The 23,619-nt window shown below is 40.7% G+C and overlaps 1 protein-coding gene across 26 annotated transcripts; it reads right to left on the reverse strand.

The window, feature by feature from the left end:
• Positions 1-158: 158 nt before the first annotated feature.
• LOC148867525 (serine/arginine-rich splicing factor SR30-like) lies at positions 159-10,897 on the reverse strand. Of its 26 annotated transcripts, none has more exons than XR_016109840.1 (17): positions 10,765-10,883; positions 10,010-10,112; positions 9,106-9,171; positions 8,916-8,990; positions 8,706-8,814; positions 8,568-8,614; positions 8,411-8,468; positions 4,680-4,729; positions 4,460-4,516; positions 4,148-4,269; positions 3,950-4,054; positions 1,827-1,914; positions 1,564-1,755; positions 1,184-1,217; positions 1,011-1,105; positions 849-896; positions 159-535 (listed from the first exon to the last, which is right to left on the reverse strand). XR_016109840.1 is itself a non-coding variant. In XM_088977861.1 (15 exons), exons 2-14 carry the CDS (start codon positions 10,094-10,096, stop codon positions 893-895), a joined length of 909 nt encoding a protein of 302 aa, XP_088833987.1. In that variant the 5' UTR covers positions 10,097-10,101; positions 10,765-10,897; the 3' UTR covers positions 159-535; positions 849-892. The 26 variants fall into 26 exon arrangements, 6 of the variants coding, with proteins under 6 accessions (XP_088833987.1, XP_088833985.1, XP_088833986.1 ...); XR_016109841.1 differs by having other exon boundaries at positions 979-1,105; XR_016109848.1 differs by having other exon boundaries at positions 1,184-1,755; positions 10,010-10,101; positions 10,765-10,897.
• Positions 10,898-23,619: the final 12,722 nt, after the last annotated feature.

The following is a 23,619-nucleotide window of genomic DNA, read 5'->3' on the forward strand; positions in this document are numbered from 1 at the left end:
AGAAATAGTGGTGATTTTCAATCTGTTTGGTTGGTTGATTTTTGCAATTTTTGGAAAATCAACAAAAAAACAATTCTTGAAATAAGCCCATCAGTGATTCCAATTTTTGGAAGATGACATGGCATCCGACATGTCTCCAAGAAAAGGATAATTCCAAAGAAAATAATCACCCTTGAAAATCAGTACCAAACAAACTGCAATTTTTAGTAATTTTTCAAAGACGACCACTTTCAAAAACCAGTAATAATCGGCAACAAAGAATCATCTTCAATGCCAAAAACCACTGTTTAATTCCAATTTCAAAAACCAGTGATTCCAACTATCCAGGTCAAGCTGTAAAAACGGCCTAAGCTATACATACCACTTTACCTGAACAGATTTGGAAATGTTGAAGAACATAGTTGCCGTTTGCCAACCTGAGAGCCCAACCTATATACGAATCCGATTGAGACTTGGAAGGTCCTTCCGAAGAAGTTGGCTGGGAATAGCCGAATAGGAAGAGAGAGAAGGATTCCTAAGCGTGGTCACAGATTAGCTGGTTTATGTCAAAAATACAAAATTAGGTGCACAATACACTATGCATTTGTTGCTTATTTTCCTACCAATAACTAGTAATCTCCAATCAAGATGAACAAATTAGACAGAAACAAAGCAAGATTTCTAAGGTCCAAACCAACAAAATTTCAAGTCATTTTTTTAATAGGACATGCATTCTTATCTTTTTTAGTATCATAGGAGAAGCATAATAAATCACTGTTTAATTCCAACATCTAAATTTGTCCCAGTACAACTCTTCCATTGTTTAGTTTATCAAGAATGTTTTATCCAGCATAGTAGCAAACACCAACCTCACTAGAAGACCTCGAGTTGTCAGATCATCTGCAGCCAGATCTTACCTGTAAATAATAGATAGATGCTATCAGAACCCATAAACAATTAGGCAATCAAGGCAAGGGAAAGGAAACATCATTAACTAACAGAGAAATGACTATGCAGATGGAGATCGAGACCGAGATAAGCTGCGGCTACGACTCTGGCTTGGGCTCCGGCTATGACTAAGGCTCTTCTGCTTCTTTGGGCTTTTGCTCACACGTTTGCTACGAGGCTGCACATTGCAGGTTGAGTAAAGAAATACATGAAGTAACCAATTCAAAGAGTTTTCAAGTCACAAATTTTAACTTACAGAGGGTAATGGAGATTTCGATCTTGATGGAGATCTGCAAAAGTTCCAGAAATAACCCAATTCAATATCCACAACGTTCTTTTAACACCTTTGATCCAAAATCCAGGACGCCTCTTCCACGTCAGAGCAACCATATTCAAAAGGAAAAAGAAGAAAAAAAAAAAAACCCATAAAACTTTAGCATGGTTCAACACACAAAGCACAAGTCATTAAGACTCCCTTCCCACCAAAGAGGAACCCGCAAGTCACTGATAATCATTGACCCAATGAAGAAACATGTCGAAATAGAAAGCACAACGATATATTGGCAATCTGGATAATGGCACAATAACATAGTTAAGATATAGAGGTTAGGATAGGAACATCATTCCCATTTGTACCACCAAAATCAAAAGAGGACTCTGAGCGCAACTCCTACAAGCATGGCGATGTTGGACCACAAAGTGATTTTGGATTTGTTTCAACCGCTGATTGGTGGTTGGTCCCAATAGCATTTAGTTCACAGTAATCCAGCTTTAATATCGCAGCTCATCCTCTCCTTCCCCACTCTAGCTCTAGCTCCCATGGGCGTGCTATGCATAATTTGTAAAGAATTAATATATAATCCAGGTTTATAAAGCTGCTCATCCATGAAACAGCATACCTCCACAACCAAAAGAGTTACAGGCATTTGCACCATATCCAATCAAGTTCCTAATATGCAATCCCCAAATCGCCGCATAAAGCCATATCTAGAAAACAAACAAGGCAACCTTTATGAACAAGGGATGATAATTCGGCAACCTTGGTGTGCGTTTTCTCAGCAATCCCCCATCCACTTCAGAACAATAAGTGGAAAAAGTACATGAAACAGTGAAAAGGAGAAAATAAGAGCAACAAAGAAATTGTAGCAAGACAACTCCGAGTCTTACCTGGACCATTATGGAGAGTAGAGGGATACAATCAAAGACTAGCCAAGAAAAAAAGCTACGGTGCCATCAAACAATTGCATGTTACAAAAGCTGTCATCTCCAACGAGAGAAGACTCCATCAAATGCCTTTCCATTTAAAAAAAAAAAATCTTTTTCTTTTCCTTGTGTACCATGATTTTACCACCAGCAACAAGGCCCATATAGGAGAAACAGTCAGTTCCATCAATTTGTCTTTTCAGTAGGTTTTCTATTTTTGGGAATTATTTGTACTTCAAAGGAATCCAATAATGATCATTGCGGCCTGTGATGGTAAAATCTTAGGCTAACAAACGGGAGAATGCAGCATCAAGTATGGATGTGACCGCTATGTGCTGAAATGTCAGAATTTAGGTCCATATCCAGTTCACCCCTCCCAAGGGCCAAGAGCCCAAGATGCATTGAGCAATGGCTTTACATTAAAACTGATTATAATTGACAAATCACAAATTACTATTTTCTGGGGGTCTTGAGCGAAGGTCAGGATTCTTGATAGCTCTATTGGAATCAGCCAGGAGATATTGAAAGCATATATATCCTTTTAGCCGGCTGCTTTCATTTTTGTTTCCATCCATTTCTTTGTTTTATAATTATTACAAATTAACTAATAAATTACACAAGATCCATGTGTTAAAATCATAAGAGGTTGATACACTGGCTATGTACATAAGACACCCCAGTCTATAAAATGAGGTCATGCCATCTCGCCAAGCAACATGTCATATTATCCTGCTAACATCTATACATTAGACCACAGTTGAATCATCATCTATCTCTTGTTTCTGTCTATCAACGGCATACCAGTGATATGCTTTACAATGTACTTAGTATACCTTACCCTGATGCAAACTTAAAAAGCATATACAAAGATACAACTGAAGTAGATGGGTAAACACAAAATCTTGCAATTATTTCAAATGTAAGAACAATTGCATAAACTAACAGAAAGTCGGCAAGGACTCAAAAGATAATAAAGGTCAACATAGGACTTCACAAAATTAGGTTTTGAGTCTTTTGACTAAAGATCAGAGATCACTGGAAAACAATGCAATTGGACTCTGAATATGAGTACCCTTACTGATGCATGTACATGCATTTCATTAGTAGCCAAAAAAATCAAATGGCAACAGTCTAAGGATGCATTAAATCTGGTAAATAATGAGAAAAATAAAAACAAGCACATATCATTAAGTGTGAAAACCATAGAGAAAAGATCTAGCTGGTGGTTGGTGTAGAACGGTTGTTTGAAAGCTCATTTGAAAGCTAATACAACCAAAACACCACAAGGGAAGGAACAATTGTGCAAGCAATATGTATTACTGGAAGGCAAATGATGGATATATACACAGACTTCTCTCAATACAACAAATAATTGAAAACTACCTATGTTGCACAGAAGTTCACAAAAAGGGAAGGGAGGCCAATATAGGAACCAAAAATGCAAAGTCAAAACCAAAATCTAGGCAACAAAAATAGGAAATCAAGAACTCTTAGGGTCTTTTTTTATTGAAGGATAAAAGGAAATTTCATTAAACTGAAAAAAAGCAGTACATCTCAAAATGCTGGTTGACTAGTTGACAAACCAACTTCTAATCAGAAGTTACACAAACTCTTACAAGGGTCTACATGGAAGGTTCTGCAAATAATAACAACCCATGGAACAAGACATCTTAACAGACAACAGGAATGTACTGAAAGAAAGCAATGCTGCCACCTAAGCAGAGAAATGCAAACTCTTATAAAAGAATGTAGTTAACAACATGGAACAAAAAAATTATAATGTATGTTAAAACGACCATGTGGAAACAGAAATACATACCTTGACAAAGAGCGTGGTCTTGACCCTGAATGGGAGCGAGAAGAAACAGACCTTGATCGAGATCTAGACAAAGAACGACGAGAAGACTTGGCCTTTAAGGATTTACTGCATAAGAATTACTTAGTTTAGTTAAGAATCATATAATCAACATTCATAACTGAATTGCAAAATGACCAAAAACAAACCACTGAAACAAACCTTTGGCTTCGGCTTCTGCTATAACTGCGACTGCGACTAGGGCTTTTACTTTTACTTCTTGAGTGGGACCGGCTACGACTACGGCTCCTAGATAAGCTCCGCCTTGAATCGTACTCTTTCACCTAAAGTAGGCAAATACAAGCGTAAAATCCATGCAAAGAACAAAAGAAAGGGTTCAGAGTGACAAGTTATTAAATAATAGTAATCATCATCATCATCATATCATCCAAGCTACATGAATCCTGTTTTGCCATTCCGTTCCATTTCATGCCATATCCATCATAAAACTATTGACAAGTTATTAAATCATACTCGTATATATGCCCGGGAAAATGCATTCCGAAACTCAGAGTCGTCTAGCTTCCTAATCTGCAGATAAAGAAAAGGTAGAATATCATTTTTATTGTTTAAAAAGTAAAATACTGTCAATAGAAAGAAATCAGATATTTAGAACAGAAAGTAGTCATAATTAAAATTAAAAAAATAATAATAAAAATAAAAAAAGTAAAAGAGCAAATAATTAAGAACTCACAGCATATTTCATGTCTTCATAGTTTGTGTAATCCACAATCCCAGTCGTACCTACAGAAAAATCAAAACAAAAAATATATATTTCAAAACTCCCAAACAAGCAATCAAATGAATAAAAGAAGAATATGGGAAAATAGATAAATTGGTTTCATTTCTCCAAATCGTTAATACTTATGCCTAAAACAACCTCTAAATTCAGATATTATGCAGCTTAGCAACAAGTATGATTATATCCTTTTTATGATTAACAGCTATTTATATTAATTGGAAAATAGCGATTACTTAAATAGATGTTTAAGACGTAAATAGAAGTGAAGCATCCCTTTGGTAAGGTAGCTGAGGAGGAAACCTACATCACTTTATTTGCTTCACACTTAAAGTTACATGACCATTCCACTTAAGGTATATGGTGTGTGTTGTGAATCTTTTCGTAGGAAGCTTAAATTTCTCAAAAACAATATTAAACAATGGTGCAAGGAGTACGTGGGGCACATTCTTGGGAGGAATAAGATCACATGAGCTCAGACCAAAGGCTTGGACTTAAAAGAGGAATCATATTCACTATCAGCTGAAGAGAGGCAGCAAAGGGAGGTAGCCAGGGATGAATTTGGAAGGCTATGGCCAAAATATTGTAGATGCAGAAGTCTAGAATCTTATGGCTCAAAGCTGGTGATAAAAACACTAGATTTTTCACAAGGGTTTTTTTATAGGAAACGGTAACTTTTCATTAAGATTTTTCACAAGTTTGCTTGGCCAGATCCAGTCCTACCTCAGTCATTGCATCCCAAGTTTCTCAACTACACCCAATCATAGCCTTCTGGAACATATTGGTGCCATTTGGCAAGTCTTTTTAAAGATCTTCCGGCCGACATAACAGCCAAAAGTCGATGTGAGATTTTTCACTAGGATCTTAGCAGCTTGAACACCGTTTGGTAAAGGCGTGTCTTCCCGCGCAAAGACGTGATGAAGAAGGAAAAAAGCTCCATTTTGAGCTTCCCGAAAATAGCCCAAAACAGGAAAAGACCAAAATGCAGGCTGCTGGGCTTCTAAACAGCCGACAGCCCACATGGAAAGATGCACCAAACAGAATCATTGTTTGTTGACTGTCCAACATTGTAGCAATGCCAAATTAATAATTGTCTAATAGACTTCAGTCAACCTGTTCTCCAATTTGATAGCACTATTGATCCACCTCCCCAGTAGCACAAAACAACGTTATGAAAATCGTAACCATATTGTAAATAATAGATAAAGTTGAATCAAATCAAATCATGAATCATATCATAGACAATAAGATTATTTATATTTTTTACAAAATTGTCAAAAAATTAAATATATACATATTCAAAGGCTTAGATGATGATGACAATGACGATGACGGTAACAATATACAAAAAGGATATATCTATATCTATATATATATATATATATAAAAGTTTACCTTTTTTGAGAAAAAGTAACTATTCATTCAAAGGGAGGCATTTTTGCCCTATTTTTAATCCATGTCTACTATATATGTAGTTATGTACCTAATACAATATAATTTACCACTTGTACAATAAAAGACTAAGGTGATATAATTAAGTCTGACTTGAAAGGCAAATAAACCATTTACAATGGCTCCTTAAATTACATATGATGGAATCATAAAAAAATGTAAGATTTACAAATCAAATCGTATGATGGAAAATAAACCTAATGCAAATAAACCAGTTTCTGGCAAGGGCATTAAAACAAGTCTCCCTTGAAAAAACTAAAAAAAAAAAAGACAAAGTAGAGAACTAACACCTAATTGAATTTACTTGAATCACAGAAATCATATAAAATGTAAGATTTACGAATCAAATCGTAGGATTCAAAAAAAAAGTCCTAAGATTTTTGCAGAAAAGGTTTATATATAAGATTCAAATCAAAACCCCTCAGGATTTATGATTCAAATTGTGCAGTTTTGACAACATTAGCATGACATTCTAGCAATCAAAAATTCAAGCAGAAATTCCACAACTAACATCAGTTATTGCAAAATCATAATAAATACAACTTGTTTATCTCTGAAATGCACTGATTATGACTTCAGCTAGAGAGCACTTCCAAGTTCACATCAAAAAAGGAAAGGCAAATAAGAAGGCAAATAAGAAGTCAAATTAGAGGTGCAACTCGGACAAGCTCAGGTTGAAGATATGTCAAATTTTGAAAGGTCCCAACCCAAGGGCCTAGGCCCAATGCTGTGTAAACTCTTCAAATCAAGTACCCCAATTTTTTTAATTCTTCAAATCAAATGCCCCCATATTTCTGAAAAAAACAAAGGAGTCAAAAAGGTCTCCAAGTTGTAGGCATTAAACCCTTTGGTTCAGGTCTCTCTCACAACAAGTATACATACAGAGATAGAATCTTTTTTTTTTTTTTACTTTACAAGTACCTTATCCTTTTCGATAAGCAAATAGATGCACATTAAACAAATTGAAAGTAACAAGAAGAGAGAGGGGAAAACAGTCCCCCTGCAAAATTTAAATCACAACTTGCAATCTTTAACAACCACTTGCAGCTTAAATGTCGGATTAAATTTTATCCAGTTATGAAAAAACAAGAACTGAAGAAGAAAATAAGAGAGGAAGAACCGTTTACAGAGAAAACAAATGAAACATGAATGGAATTATATAATATGTATTTATTCAGTGTTCATAAAATGCATGCCAGACACCACCATAAAGGCATAAACAATAAGGTAAAAAATTGAAGATAAAATACATTCACTACATACACAAAGAAATATCAAAAAGTTATGAAAAGAAATTACTTATCATAAAAAAAGGTATAAAAAGAAATCTCATCAACCAAAACTTATGAGAATGCCCAGCCCCCAAACGGTCAGACAAGGAAATCTTTATCATCATCATTTTAAGTATTCTCCAAAGCCCAAGATTATCCAGAGTAATAAGCAACCATGATCTAGGGTCATGATACCATTGATCCATATTTTACAAAATCCCTGCCTCAATGAACATGAATTCTAACCAACCCATCTGCCTTTACAGACAGCATCCCAGTCAAGTAAATTCATCAATGATCATCATCCATGAACATGCAAAAAAAAAAAAAAAACCTCCACTTCGTCTGGTCATAATTAAGTTTTCTCTAATAGATTAACCATAAATTATATCTTTCCAAGACTTGCCACCACCAGATCCCCAATCATCTCCCCCCCATGTACTATTATCTAATTGTCCAGTTCTTTGCTCCAAAATGCACAAAGAGGCATATTGCAATCTTATAATATATTTCATGTAATGTTTTAATCTCTTTGGGTTGGTCAGAAAATACTGCAAAGAAACATCAGCCACCCATCTCAAATCCTATGTGAATTTTTTCATAACCTTTTCTGCATCAATATACAACAAGAGTGGAGAGAACAAAAATGAGCCAAATAACAAATACAAATACAACCACCAACTCCTAAGGTAATGTTTGATAACTTCTGAAATGGGGTATAAAAGAGGAATACAGAAAAGATTCCAATTTAGAATGTCTCATTCAGCATTTCAGCAACTCAAGACTTAATTTCTAAATGATGAAGTACAGGAATTAGGGTGATTAATTTACCCCTAATAATTTTATCATATACCAAAAAGAATACAGGATTTATCCATTTAGGCCATTTTTATGTTTGGAATCTTCTCTACATTCTGCTTTCAGCACCACCTAAATAAAAAACTGAAGCTCAATGTAACCTACCACCACCATCACGGAACACTTGAGAGAAGCAAACGTCCCCAGCTCGACGCATGTGATCCTGCATACAAAATACTTGTAATGAGAGAGGGAGAGAGACAGAGACCAGGACATAGAAAAAAGATGTCTATGAAACAAGGTATACAAGGTATCATGGTACCTTTAGGTCTTGCCATGAAGCAGAAGAAGGTAAACCTGTGACTAACACTGCACGAGAGAGAAATTAAGAACAGTTTGATAAAAGAAACACAACCAGCCTATAGATGAATATCAGAGTTATGATGGTTGGGACACACACCACGATATTCAGATCGCCTAGAGACTCCTCCACGGCTGCCACCGCTGGCATAACTACTACGACAATCTATTGAAGAAGAATGGCCACGCCCACCATGTGCCAGTTCTACCTATATTGATATAAAACAATAGGTGAAATGGGTAAGAAATGAAGAAGTGTTAACTAATAAATGAGCACAGGTGAAACCAGAAAATTACAAACTTTACTAACCCTTAACCGATGCCCATCAAAGTTATACCCGTCACGACTACGAATGGCATCTTCAGCATCTCGAGAATCTTCAAACTAATAACAAATATGAGGTCAGGGAAAACCAATATAAAATGGGCAACAGGATGATTTCACACTTAAAAATGGATTTAAAAAAAAAAAACAAAAACTAAATAGAATATCATATTACCTCAACAAAGGCATAACCTGGTGGCCTTGGCGGGATCTTCAAGTCAATATCAACAATAGGCCCATACTGTGACATGAAGCCAATGACAACCACAAAACAAAAAGATTAACATTCAGCAAATAAGGCACATTAAAGTGCCATGACCACGTTAAAATAAAACTTCTATCCATTAGACAATACACCTTGTACATGAACAAATTAACATGATGTTATTCTAGCACTTGTAGGTTGGATAAGTATTAGATGCAGAAAACGGTCTTCTGCAATCAAGAGATTCTTCCAGCACATAGATTCTGGCTTTAGTAAAGGGCCTTGGACTGATAAATTCTATGGGTTTTAACCACATTGATGTGAAAAATTATTCTTGGGACTCAGGTTAGTATTGGATGAACAGGCATCGGATCTGACAGTCCTGGGGTTTTGCATCATCACACTGGGGAAATCTCATTTAGATGCATGCATCCCTACATCTCTACACCATTCAATACAAGATGGCCTTTTCATTGGAAGGTTAAGAGGAATGGTCCTTTTTTCTGTAAGGTAAGGTAATCTATTGTATAAGTATCATTATAAACACCCCTGTACAACAAGATTCTGTACATCAGTTTTAATTGTCACTAGAAAAAAGAAACACAGTTTCCTCATAATCTAATGCAAAATTTTTCTCCTTATTTTGATAGGAAGATTATATACAATTTTACATGCTGACATTTGTCCTATTGTGTATTCATAACTATATTCTATCAATAATAACTATGCTTAATCAGATGTAAGACTAAGTAGATAAATTGTAACACTACATTACTGGAGAAGATATAAAACATAACCATATCGAAATGAGAAAATAAAATTAGTATAAATCAATAAGTAGAAACCAAAAGGTGCCGTATAAATCTAAATTTACCTTATAAAAAAGATCTTCTATTTCTCTCTCACGAATATCTCCAGGGAGGTTGCCAACGTAAATGGTTCTACTCAAATGACCACTCATTCTACCTGAGACCATTCTAAAGTAAACATGAATAAATTTATAATTAAACACCGATGACAAAAAATGACCAAAAAAAATTACGACATACAAAAAGTATCGAGAACCAAAATTATGTTTTAATATGTATGGGTTGCTACGAAAGTAGCTACATAAGTCATAAAACGCCCAATTACAGAATTACTCAAATAGATATAAACAATTACGAATAGAAATTATGTTTAAAAACAATAACAATAATAATCAAACGAACCCCCTACGGGATTAAAATCTTGCTAAAAAAAATATCATAAATTTGCAAAATGAGTAGAGAGACACAACGGAGCAAATCAGATTATTCCAACTTGGATGAACAATAGCAGTCTATTTTGCTGTGGCACCTGTTATCAAAAACCCTGCAGGAGTAATCGAGAATTTGGGGAAAAAAGGACAAACCCATATACATGTCAAACCCTAGTCCAGTAATATATCATTCAGCAAATAGATACAAAGTTCTAAAAGAGAACGAAAGATAAAATCTTGAATCCTGGGTTGACTGATATAAAAAGCAAACAAATATGCATGGATAGAAAAAAAAAAAAAAAAAAAAAAAAAAAAAACCAAGCATAAGCACGGAAGATGAAGAGCTAAGGCCTCTCTCGGGTTTCTAGGGTTTGAGAGTTGAGACTCACCTTTAGCGGGAGACAACGCTTACAGAGACGAGGAACACCGGTTGGACGGATAGAATCGATGGTCTCGACAAGAACGCCCCTAACCGTGAGCACGCAATTATAAACATTTTTTTGTTCACGTGCGTTGCATGTGACAATTTCAAAATAATAATAAGGATAAATTGCATGTTACCACCCTTTATATTGGTGGTAGTGATGTTTAGTCCTCGAAGTTTTATTTGCACAGTTACCTCGGTAAATTTACTTATTCGGGTTTTACCCAAGAAATTTTATTTATCCATATTCTTTTGGTTGAAACTTATTGAGGTAAATTTTACATTCCAATTTATCCATGTTATTTTATTTTACCAACTTTTTTAGGTAAAAGATTAATTTATTATACTATTGCCAAAATTACTTTATTGGCCTAAATGAATATTTTCTCTCGAGGTTTTGTTTTATAAACTTGTGTAATAGGTCAATGCCATATCAAAAGGAACCCAATCAATCACTATTGCCAACATTACCCTTTCTGAAGGTTTTCTTAATACCACTAATCATAGAAAGATCTGAATTAAAAACAAACTAGAGGTTCATCCTATCAAATCAATAATTTGAATTTGCTATGTTAAAACAAAAAAAGAAGAAAAAAAGGTAACGTGTTGTTTTCTATTCAGTAACTACATGTTTTTTGATAATCAAAATACAAAAAAAAAAAACAAAAACAAAAGATAACTATAGTTCTATTGAGTTACTAATCAACTAATTAGAGAGGATGTAAGAGAAAATGTATGCATTTCTAAAGTCAGGTGGTAGGCTAAAAAGGTATTCAACCTCTCCCATGTCACTAATTAACTTTTTACTCATTTTGATCATCACATCTAAAGTTAAACGAGGGGTCTTCCTAATCTCTTCAAACATTTTCATTCTCATCTCCCTACCCTCCTTATCCACATTCAATGCATCTATCACTTGTGCAACCCTATCATTGTATTCAACAAACCGTTGTTCAACCCTATTTATCTTTTCTAAAATCACCTTAACCAACAAGTCATCATCCACGTAGCTCCTTGACCTCTTACTTGCTCTATGCGGACAAGAGGTTGATGAAGTACTTATTGGAGGTTGAGTGGATGGTGGTTGTGTGGCAAATTGTAAAGTCATGTTATCTTTTTGAAAAAACTCTAACCCAACTTATTGAACTTCTCCTTCATTAATTGGTTCATCTTCCATGGATTGGTAACTTGATTGTTCTTCCTTATCAACAACTTCTGTAGCATCATAAGGGATTTCTGCAAGCTCCCCAGTGGCTCTGTCTCTTCCAAATATGATAGAAAGTTCATTGAGAAATGGAAAATGCTTGTTCCTTAATCCTTTGGCATATGGATGGCCCTACATTTATCAAAGCAAAAATATATTAATAAATTGGATGTCATTTAAAACAGATGTATACATTTGTCTAAAATATAAAATAAAATAATCCGCAATTACTTTAACCCACCCATTTAAGACTTCTTCCTCACATGTAATGCATTTCTTGATGTCATCCCACCCAAATCCTGAACAATTAGGGCCTAACATCTCACATATGGCTCACATTGTCTCTTCATATGCTTCACCCGAGATTCTATATAAGGTGTTGCCTTCAATCCACATCGAGGGAGATTTTCTTCCATGTATTTTTCTAATTGTACCAAATACCCTGCCTAGAATGTCTCATTATCTGCTCTCCACATTCCAATTTGAGCCAATATCATTAAGTCCCAACCAATTTTTCATCCCCTGCCTTTGTCCAAACTCTATTTTGCCTATTTGATTGTTTCTTCTCCTTATCTTTCGCAACCATTTATAATAACAAGTAATGGATAGACATAGTAAAGGCATAGGAAAATAAGTAAACAGTTGTTACAAATAACTCACATGTTATCTATTTCTAATAACAATTAATAGATGAATACAAGGAATGCAAACATAAATAAGTGAACAATTGTTACAAACAGTTCAAGTTTGATTGAACAACAGATAAAGATCTAGTACATTTGATACAATAGCCTAAATAAGAAATTGCATTACTAAATGTCTAAATTGTTGCCACGTTTGATTTGCCAAGTTGTCTCTGAATGCAGCCCATTCACTGCTACTCTCTAGACCTGTGATTTGTTCATCAACCTCTGCTACATTGTGTGAACCTCCTTTAATGGCTAAGAAATTTTCAATTCTTGCTTCTATGGGACCAATTGACATATTTTTCCTTATATAATTGTGTAAGAGGCAACATGCACTAATGATCCTACACTGGATCTTTATTGGGTACCAAGTCGAGGTCCTAAATATTGCCCATCTTATTTTTAAGAGGCCAAATGTCCTCTCAATTACATTCCTAGCTATACAATGCCTCATGTTGAATATCTCATATGGGGGGGCTTGGTTGGTGTCCTTGCCTCCACTCATATAGGTGATATCTTTGACCCCTATAAGGTGTTAGGAATCCCTCACTGTTGGGGTATCCAGCATCACATAAGTAATAATGACCTAAACAAATGTATGACAATACATATTACTTTCTTAAACATTAATATTAGAATTTTTGCTCTAGTGTCCTAATTCTCGTGGTTCAATTATTACCTTGTGGTAATTTTAAGCCATTTCTCCTTCAAGTAGCATCACAAAGGACTCTAGTGTCATGAGCAGATCCCTCTCAGCCAGGCAATATGTAAATGAACTGCATATCTGGAAAGCAAACACCCAATACATTTGTTGCAATTTCATTCTTCTTCATTCAATATCTAGGCTTATCCTTTTCAAACACTTGGACCCTAATATATGTTCCATCTAAAGCCCCTAAACAACCCTATACAATAAAATAGGAAAGATAAAATTAAAAATTCTAACCTTTAAAGGTTTGTTATTTGTAATGAAAAAAATAAATAAATAATGGGCACACCTTGAACCACTTCCATTTCTCATCATGGGCATGGAATCATTTCTTGGTGCATGCTTGCAGTTTATCCAAGGGTCTCTTAGAAAAGCTTTTAAGCTTTTGATACCTGAAGCACAACAGTAAAATAATACATTTAATTTTATGAAATAACTTGTTTTTTGCTTAGTAAGAAAAGGAATAAGAAATCTAATTGGATGATCCCTGTATATACTAGCTTGTTCTCTAGGATTGTATAATTGTCAAACTGTAAAAGGTGAATTTTGTAGGGATCTTCCATGGATGTAATCTGTAGGTACAAAATGTTGAACCACATGAATATTCTTGTGTATGTCATTCTCTGTTTGCATTCTCTTATTTCATCTCTTTAGATTTCCTTTCACAATATAGACTTTGATGGAAAGAAGTGGTCAATCAGTAGCTAGACTGCAAAACATAGGTTGCAATTCTTCTACAACGACATATAACTGGAGTAACATTTAATCATGGTGGATAGGGTTGAGAACACAAAAGGTGTGTAGACCCCACTAGACAAGAGACCACAATGTAGTGGAAGTTGATTAGAATTTTATTATTGTTGAGTGAGTAGGAGAATTCAACATTCTCACATAAAATATTAGATCATATAATATATAAAAATCTTCAGACAGAGATTACAAATGATTCAAAACTACCAAACCCGGCATAACAGATCAGTGTATATATATTTTAATAATATAAGAGAAGATTGAACACATGAGGTTCTAATCTTGTTGGACAATGATACAGAACATTCAGAAGCCATGCAACTAATTATCATCCTATCAATCTTCTGTTCAGTGAATCTGTTAGTTTCTGTATATTTTGTTTCTCTCATCCTTTCTTTTTCAAGGGAAACAAGCAAAGATCATTTCTGTTCAGTGAGTCTGTGCTTATTTGCTTGCTTCGAGGATGGAGAATCGTCACTTCCCGAGGGGGGGAGAGGAGACTAGAGAATGGAAAATGGCAGGAACAAGACTAGAGAAACTTGAGAAATTAACGGAAGGCGGTTCTAAACTTAATTCTACATTTTCTTTAATTAAACAATTTGAAAACTGCATTGGTTGTCAAACCAATGTGAGCTATAACAAAAATTATAGTGTGTTTCTTGCTCCACTTTATCCTTCGACCACTACTTCTTGAACACTTTGACAATAATAAAAAGAAAAGAAAAAAGTCTAACAACTTGATAAAGAATCGAGCTATTCTGCAATGAGAAGGGATGATCAAATATCATTTGGAGAATAAGCTTGTTCTATGATTGCCTTGAGAAGCTTGTCTACGTCCCCTACCTCACCCTCAACCCCTGTTTTGGGTAGCTACCTTGACCAAGGCAAGAGGTAGAATGGTGGCTAGGAAATAAGACTATCTTGGACCATACACACTGTAAGAGAATTTGGCAAGAGAGTATGCTGGACAGTTTTGTAAATTGGGTTTTGATGATGCACGATCCAGTCGGTCCTAGCTGTCGGTAACCTTGCCTCTGACGGAGCAGGAGATGCCTGAAACAGGGAGGAAGCAAAAGATTCCCGGGGGAGGAATCCGGTGGGAATGCTCCGATGCTCAAGTTAGTACTCTTGAGAAGGCAAAGAGGATGAGAGATTCTGAGACCAGAAGGCGCAAAGTGTCACTTACCTTTACTCTAGGGGAAGAGGGCCTTTTATAACCACCCTGGTGCACTCACTCCCAATCCTCTGCTAGATCAGGTGTAACCGCCTCTGTGGGGGGCAGACATAACCGCCATTGACTTCTTTGTCAGGGTCGTCTCTACAACAACTAAGATGGCAGTAGCAGGTGGCCGTTGGAGTGCGGCTGTCATTTGTCAAATCCATGATCAGTTAGGCGCGCTGCCTCAGAGTACGGACTTCTTTGTCAGGTACGGTTGTTCAGTCATGCGACCTGAAGCCGAAATGCCAGGGTGGTGCCTGAGGTAAAGTCTTGAGTTCGGATAGGAGTGTGGCCCAGACTGACCCACCTCGGGTCAGTCCGGGCTTCGCCCTTCGCGGGGTTCCTTGTAAGGCTCGGGATTTCTAGGAAAAGCTCGGGTTCTACCTTATAGGAAGCGTGGGTTCCTTTTGGGGAGCTCGGGGCCTCTCTTATGGGGGAGCTCGGGCCTCTTCCTAGGATATGGCTAGGTCGTTGTGCCGAGTTGACGCTCCTACCAGGTCATACCTGGTTGCTTCCACGTGTCGCATAGCCAAGGGGTCGGGCCAAATCTACCTCCATCAATTGCCCCCCACTCCCCGTGCCAGGGGTTTTGACCCGACGTGGAGAGTTCACAGACTGACGGGTGGATTTGCCCCGTGGTGTGCTTCGTCTAGTTCGGAGATCCTCCGGTCTGACCCGCCAATGCTCTTGGCTCAACTAGGGTTGGATCAGCTCAACCAGGGTCGGCTCGACTCGACCAAAGGTCAACCCGGGTAGCGTACAGCTCACGTGCGGACGTCAAACAATTATCAGATTTTGGACGTCAAAAATTTGCGCTAAACTGATTTCACCTTGAGGGTTGTGCAATCGGTTTTCCTGAGAGTCGTTGGATGGCTTTGATCTTGACCGTTGATGCGCAGGTATAGCAACTATAAATAGTGGGGGCCCTGGTCACTTTTCCTTCACTAGTCTTCAGCACTTGTTTCTTGAGCTCGCGTCCAAGGTCTTCAACTCGTGTCACCTTTCTTAGTTCGGTAGCTTTTCCTTGGTGAGTCCCCCGGCAGCCTGGCATCCACTTCTCATCGAGTTCGGATGCCAGATAAGTTCGGATCCTCCACCATGACGTTTGAGAGACTTTGGTCTCTTGTTTGTCAGCTCAACCTGCCCAGGGAGTATACTTATAGCTTACCTACGGGCGACTTCCCTTGGGAGCACGGTCCGGACGAGATCGTGATTTTTTGGGAGAAGCTCATCGTCGGGCTGCGCCTTCTTTTTCATCCCCTAATCGTTGAAGTCTTGAATCATTTCGACGTCACCGTTGGTCAGCTCCACCTGAACTCCATCTGCAACGTTGTTTCGACCATCTCCCTATGCTGTTAATACGTCCTTCCTTTAAACTTATAAATTTTCTCTGCCCTCCTCATGCTTAAGAAGCAAGTGAGCTTCCTCCCCGAGCACAGGCGGGCCTATTACCTATCTCCCCGCCTGGGATTTAAACTTTTACACAAGCTTCCAAGTAAGGTCCCGGCGTGGAAGCGAGACTACTTTGTGGTCCGAAGTGCTACGGGGTGGCCATTTCCCACTCATTGGAGGGCGGCTATTCCCGACCACGGTGTCATGTTGGATAAAGACACGGCGGAGACCTTCCAGTCTTGGGCCCAGCTCGGGTTCGAGTGCCAAGATTACCTTATAGAGGCTAAGCTTATATAGGCCGGTCTGAGTTCGGGTAGGTTTCTTACTCAGATTTTTTTTGTTACTAATGTCGAGCTCTTTTCGCAGGTGTCATGGAGGCGGAGAAGGCCCGTGGTGTCAACTTGCTTGATGGGATGAAGAGAAAAGCGGGTTACTAAGCGGGCTCGCGTTGAGTCTCCTCTGGCTGTGGAGCCCGAAGTCCCAAGCCATCCTCTAGTCATCAACCTGGAGTCTCCTAGGGAGCCCGAGGTGGCCGGGCCTATCCCGGAGGTTGCAGCGGAGCCTGAGGTCGCTAAGACTCGAGATGTCGATACTAAGGAAGAATAGTAACTGACCAGAGTGTGCGAATGTATCCCAAATGCTCGGAGTTCTTCCTTCCTCAAGTGCAGCGCCTTCAACCTTCACGCATTTGATATCATTGCAATTATGGACGAAAAATTCCTTTGTTGCTTTTTACTACTACTTATTTTATTTCCCATACCTAGACAGTATTCTCCAATTCGGGGAGCCAAGAGGGGGTTGGTAGCGTGCTGTCAATGAGTTGTGCTCTCCGCAAGAGCAAGAAGGTTGTCTACCCTGGAGAGGTTGCGGAATGCGCTGACCTTCCTCCGGGTCACATCGGCGCATGCGCTGCATCTCATGCCATGGTGGTAAGTCGAAGTGGTTTCCCTTCTGTGTTTTTCCTGTGCTATTATTCTCTTCTTGTCGGACTGACTTGTTCTTGTTTGGTAGGTAAACTCCTCCATCCACGCCCTAAATATCCAATCGGAGAGGAACATGAAGCAAGCACAAGCTGCCGAAGAGGCTTCCCATGCAGTGCACACCGAGCTGAGGGTAGCTCGGGAGCAGATCCATCACCTTGAGGGCGATGCCTTGGCTCAGAAGAACGAGTTGGAGAGGCTTCGGAGGGAGAATGGGGCCTTGAGACTTGTGATAAAGCATTTCGTGAACTCGAAAGGGGTATTGGAGCATGAGGTCGAACATCTTAAGGCCGATATCAAGGAGAAGTCTGAGATCTTCTTCCAGGCCCTCGAGGACACTAAAGTAAAGGTCGTCGATGAGTATATCACGTCAGAGCGCTTTGACAACCTAATGGTTGGCTTGTACCAGAGGGGTTTCAAACTGAGTCAGTGGATGATAAGGCATGAGTACCCCAGACTCGACACCCATGCCATAACCACCTCGCGCATTACTCCGGAGATGGCTCTTGCAGTTGACGATGACCCAGACTCTGAAGATGAAGCCGACCCCCCAAGTGCTGTCGAAGTTCCTTCTGAGGGCAAGGGAGGTGTGACTCTGAAGTGATATGCACCGAGCCTGCGAGCTTGAAGTGATATGCAACGAACCTGCGAGCTCGTTTTTTTTTTAATAGATTGTAAATGAAACATTGGTAATGAAATACCTTTTTTGTTTAAGTGTTGTGTAGTCATTCTTTCCTTTTGCCGAAATGACTATATTGTTGAACTGTTCTCCGCCTGGGTCAAAGTTTATTGGTTTGTCTTCAATAGGCCTGACTCAGAACGGGCTATGCACCTCGGGTTTCATACCCGTGTTGCCTGCTCTTTCGGCACTAACACTTTGTCTACGTTGATGAGGTGTTGAGGTCATCATCAGCTCGGCGTTTTAGCCCTTTGGCTAGGATACTTTCGTAGGCTTTGACCATGCCGAAGAGATGACTGGGTCTTATGGTGCTGAGGTCCTTGTTAGCTCAGCATTCTAGCCCTTAGGCTCTGGGAGTGGCTCATAATCCACTTAGTTCGGTAATTTACAGGTAATATCACCTTAAGTTGACGATGTTCCATGCCCGGGGTATTTGTCTACCCTCCAGGGTTTCGAGCTTGTACGCTCCTCCGAGTACTCTCTTTACTCGGAAGGGTCCTTCCCAGTTCAGTCCGAGTTTACAAACGCCGGGCTCAGGTACCATGACCTTGAGGTGAACCAGGACATTGACGCGGAAGTTTCGCTTCTTGACTCTGGCATTGTAGTACCGAGCTACCCTTTGCTAGTACGTTGTGGTCCTGATGTAGGCGAGGTCCCTCACCCCGTCGAGTAGGTCGAGGTTGGTACATAGCTTGTCGTCATTGGTCTTGTCGCCATACGCTTCCAGTCGTAATGAGGGGATTTCGATTTCGGCTGGGATGACTGCCTCCGTGCCGTAGGTGAGGTTAAAGGGAGTTTCTCCGGTGGCGGTCTTCTCTGTAGTTCGGTAGGCTCATAGGACGCTGGGTAGCTCATCCGCCCATAGTCCTTTAGCTCGGTCTAGCCTGGCCTTCAGGTCGTGGAGGATAGCTCTGTTCATGACTTCTGCCTAACCGTTTGCTTGCGGGTGCGCGATCGACGTGAAGTTCTGTCGAATCCCCATGTCTTGGCACCATTCTTGGAATTTGATATCCTCGAACTATTTGCCATTGTCGGAAATCAGTACCCGAAGTAACCCGAAGCGACACACTATGTTCTTCCTAAAGAAGTTTTGGACGTTTCGAGCTGTGATTGTCACAAGAGGTTCATCTTCTACCCACTTTGTGAAGTAATCTACCGCCACTACTAGGAACTTCCTCCCACCTGTTGCTGGCGGGAATGGTCCAAGTAAGTCGATGTCACATTGCGCAAAGGGCCATGGACTGGTGAGATACTTGACGTCAGCGGTGGGCTGATGGTGGATATCGGCATGCTTCTGGCACTTATCGCATTTTCTGACCAACTCAACGATGTCTGCTTTCATTGTTGGTCAATAGTACCCTTGTTTGAACGAGGACCCTATCCCTCAAGTGTCCACCGCACAGGCCTCCATGAATGTCATGGAGTAAAACCTTGACTTCGGGAGGTCACAAGCAGTGCAGGTAGGGGAGCGTGTAGGATCTTCGGTACAACCGTCCATCTATTATGACGTATTTGGCTGCCTGGTGCTCTACCCTCTTGGCGACATTGCGGTCTGCTGGAGGGGTCCCATGTAGCAGGAAGCTCGCGAGTGGATCGATCCAGCTCGGCTCTACTTGGACGACAGGAGCTACCTCCTCTGCCCCCCCCCCCCGAGAATGCTAGGCCAAGGTAAGTCTTCTATGTACACAGTCCTCATGGTGTTATCACTGGTGCTGGCTAACCAGGACAGGGCATCGACCTCAGCATTCTCCGACCTCGGGATTTGCCTAATGAAGTGTGACTGGAAGTCAAGTAGAGCCTCCTTTACTTTAGCTAACTAGGCAATCATAGTCGGTTCGCGGGCTTCGTATTCGCCTATAACCTGATTGACCACTAGCTGGGAATCACTGCAGATGATGATGTGTTTTGCTCTAACCTCTTGGGTCAGGGCTAGCCCGGCTATCAACGCTTTGTACTCCGCCTCATTGTTGGATGTCGTGAACTCGAAGCATAGAGGGTACTCCAATATTGTGTCACTTGGACCGTGGAGAACTACTTAGGCTCCGCTGCCCGGATGATTTGAGGAGCCATCTACGTGAAGGATCCAGTGCTCTTTATCCCAGTTCGCGCTTGGCCTAACTAGGAGAGATACCGAACTGGGTGCGACCTCACGATGCTCGGACTCAACCGACTTGGGAGCACTGACCTCGCCCGGACTGGGGGCTTCGTGCTCAACCGGGCAAGGGTCTTTGAAGCTGAATGTGCTTTCCGCAACAAAATCTACCAAGGCTTGAGCCTTGATAGAAGTTCGTGGCTTGTACTGGAGATCGTACTCACTGAGCTCGATGGCCCATTTCGTCAATCGACCAGAGACCTCGGGCCTGAGTAACACTTGCTTTAGGGGTTTGTCGGTGAGGATGATATAGGTATGGGTTTGGAAGTATGGGCGGAGCTTGCGGGCTGCAAGGACCAATGCATAGGCTAGTTTTTCTATCTCTGGATATATCGTCTCTGCTTCCTGCAACACTTTACTAACATAGTAGATGGGTCATTGGACCCGATCTACTACTTTTTTTAGTACCGAGCTGACCAATTCGTCACTTGCTGAGAGATACAGCTCTAGGACATCGCTCTCTTCAGGTCAGATCAAAACTGGGATACTGGCGAGGTATCTTTTGAGCTCTTAAAACGCGAGTTGGAACCCTGGGTTCCATTCGAACCCTTTGATTTTCATTGCCTTAAAGAAAGGCAGGCAACGGTCTGCCGATTTGTACATAAAATGACTCAGAGCGGCTATTCTGCCATTCAACCTCTGAATCTCTTTTACTTTTCGGGGTGGTCTCATATCTAGGATGGCCTTTATTTTGTCCGGGTTGGCCTCAATACCATGCCGGTTAACGATGTACCCTAGGAATTTACCCGAGGTGACACCGAAGACACACTTGTTTGGGTTTAGCTTCATGCTAAATTGGCGCAGAATTTGAAAGACAAAATGTAAATCTTCTATTAACTCATGTGAAAATTGGGTTTTGATGACCATGTCGTCTACGTAACATTCTATCTTAGTGCCAATTAAGGGTTTAAATAGCTTATTCACAAGCCTTTGAAAGGTTGCCCCAACACTTTTCAGTCCGAAGGGCATAACCTTGTAGCAGTACATGCCAAACTCGGTTATGAAGGCGGTCTTTTCCTCGTCGGCCGGGTCCATCCTGATTTGATTGTAGCCCGAGTAGGCATCCAGGAAACTTAGCAACTCGTTCCCCAAAGTCGCATCCACTAGGAGATCGATCCTAGGGAGGGGAAGCAATCTTTTGGGCAACCTTGGTTCAGGTCGGTGTAATCGACGCACATGCGCCACTTGCCGTTGGCTTTTTTCACTAGAATGGGGTAAGCCACCCAGTTCGGGTAATGAACTTCCCTTATGAAGTCTGTTGCAAGGAGCTTCCCGACCTCCTCATCGACTGCCCTCCATCGTTCTAGGGCTAAGTTGCGTTTCTTCTGTCTAATGGGCCTAACTACAGGGTCAATATTGAGTTTGTAAGTTATGAGGTTAGGGTCTATGCCGGGCATTTATGCCGCGGACCAAGCAACAACATCTAAGTTACTGAGTAGGAATCGTACTAGTTCGGATCGCAAGGGCTCCTCTAGGGAAGCGCCCACCTGAAGTGTTCGGGCTGGGTCCTCGGTCGAGACAGGGATGGGAATGGTCTCCTCCGTGGGCGCAGCTCGCTTCTCGTTATGTTCCACGGGTCGCTCCAGCTCGAGGTCATTGGCCACCTTGGCTTTTGCCTTGAGGGCAGCGACGTAGCATTTGTGAGACTCAAGTTGGTCGCCCCGCACTACCCCAATGCCGAAGTCCATCGGGAACTTCATGGCTAAAAATTAGGTGGACACCACAACCCTTTAAGCGTGGGTGATCGGTCGACCTACTATGGCATTGTATGGGGAGGGGGTTGTAACCACCAAAAAGTCGTGTTTGAGCCTCACCGTGCTAGGCCACGTAACGACTTCCACAGGTACTGTAACCTTTCCCAGAGGCCTTACTTCTTCTCCGCTGATGCCGACCAGTGGGGTGTTCGCGGGCTTCAAGCCACTCTCTTGGACTGGAGTTTGTCGAAAGTCGCTTTGAAAAGGATGTTTGTCGAACTGTCTGAATCAACGAGGATGCGCCGAACTTCGAAATCATTGATCTTTACCTTTATGACAAGCGCATCGTCATGGGGGTAGTGAACTCCGTGCGCCTTGTCCTCGGTGAAGAGTATGAGGTCTTCTGTCCTCGGCCGCTTTCGAGGATTCTGTTCTTCTCTGGTGGCCTCACAGGTTGATGCCCAAGCTGCTGCCGAGATGCAACCTACTACAATCGATCCTCCAACGATCACATGGATCGTTCCCTGAATTGGCCTTTCCTCCGGGGGCTGCTTCTGTGACTGCTCTGTTGGCTTGTTGCTGGACTCAGAAGCATCCCTACTGTGCTCCCCCTGCCGACCTGCCTTATTGTTATTATTATTACCATTATTCTGTACAAAATTCCTTAGGTATCTGCGATGAATGCGTTCCTCTATTTTGTCGCGGAGATTCTTACAATGCTCGGTACAATGACCGTGGTCTCTATGAAAGCTACAATATAAATTTTTATTCCTTTCATTTAGTCTTTCTTCTTCTTGTCATCTTGGCTGGAATGTTTGCTTTCCCTCTTCCTTTTTTCAAACCTGCCCTCAGTTCTTTGATTGATCTCCTCCTCCGTTCTTATGAACCTGTCCGCGAGCTTGAAGAATTCAGCTATGGTCGCGGGTTGGTTAACCACCATGTAACATTTGAGTTCCTTGTGCGTCACACCCCTCTTGGCCGCTGCGAGCTGTACTGCAGGGTCTAGGCGTGGTATCTGTAAGCATGCGTCGTTGAATCACTTGATATAGCCCCGGATGGACTCATCTTCCTTCTGGACTATACCGAGGAGGCTCTCCTCAGTTCGGGGGCACTGCTTTCTAGTGACGAAGTGCTCGGTGAAGACTTGCACGAACTAGGTCCAGCTCCTCATCAACCCGGGGGCCAGGTTCCTATACCAGGTGTAAGCCACTCCTCGGAAGGTGGTAGTGAAGGCCACACACATGCAGGTCTTGCTGGCCCTCGCCAAGTGCATATGGGACTGAAAAGCATCAACATGATCACTCGGGTCAAAAGAACCATCATATTTGTCTAGCGGGGGGAGTTTGAAATCCTTG

Source organism: Nelumbo lutea, chromosome 3 (assembly GCF_056320005.1).
Source record: "Nelumbo lutea isolate HS-2025 chromosome 3, American lotus-T2T, whole genome shotgun sequence".
Taxonomy (NCBI): domain Eukaryota; kingdom Viridiplantae; phylum Streptophyta; class Magnoliopsida; order Proteales; family Nelumbonaceae; genus Nelumbo; species Nelumbo lutea.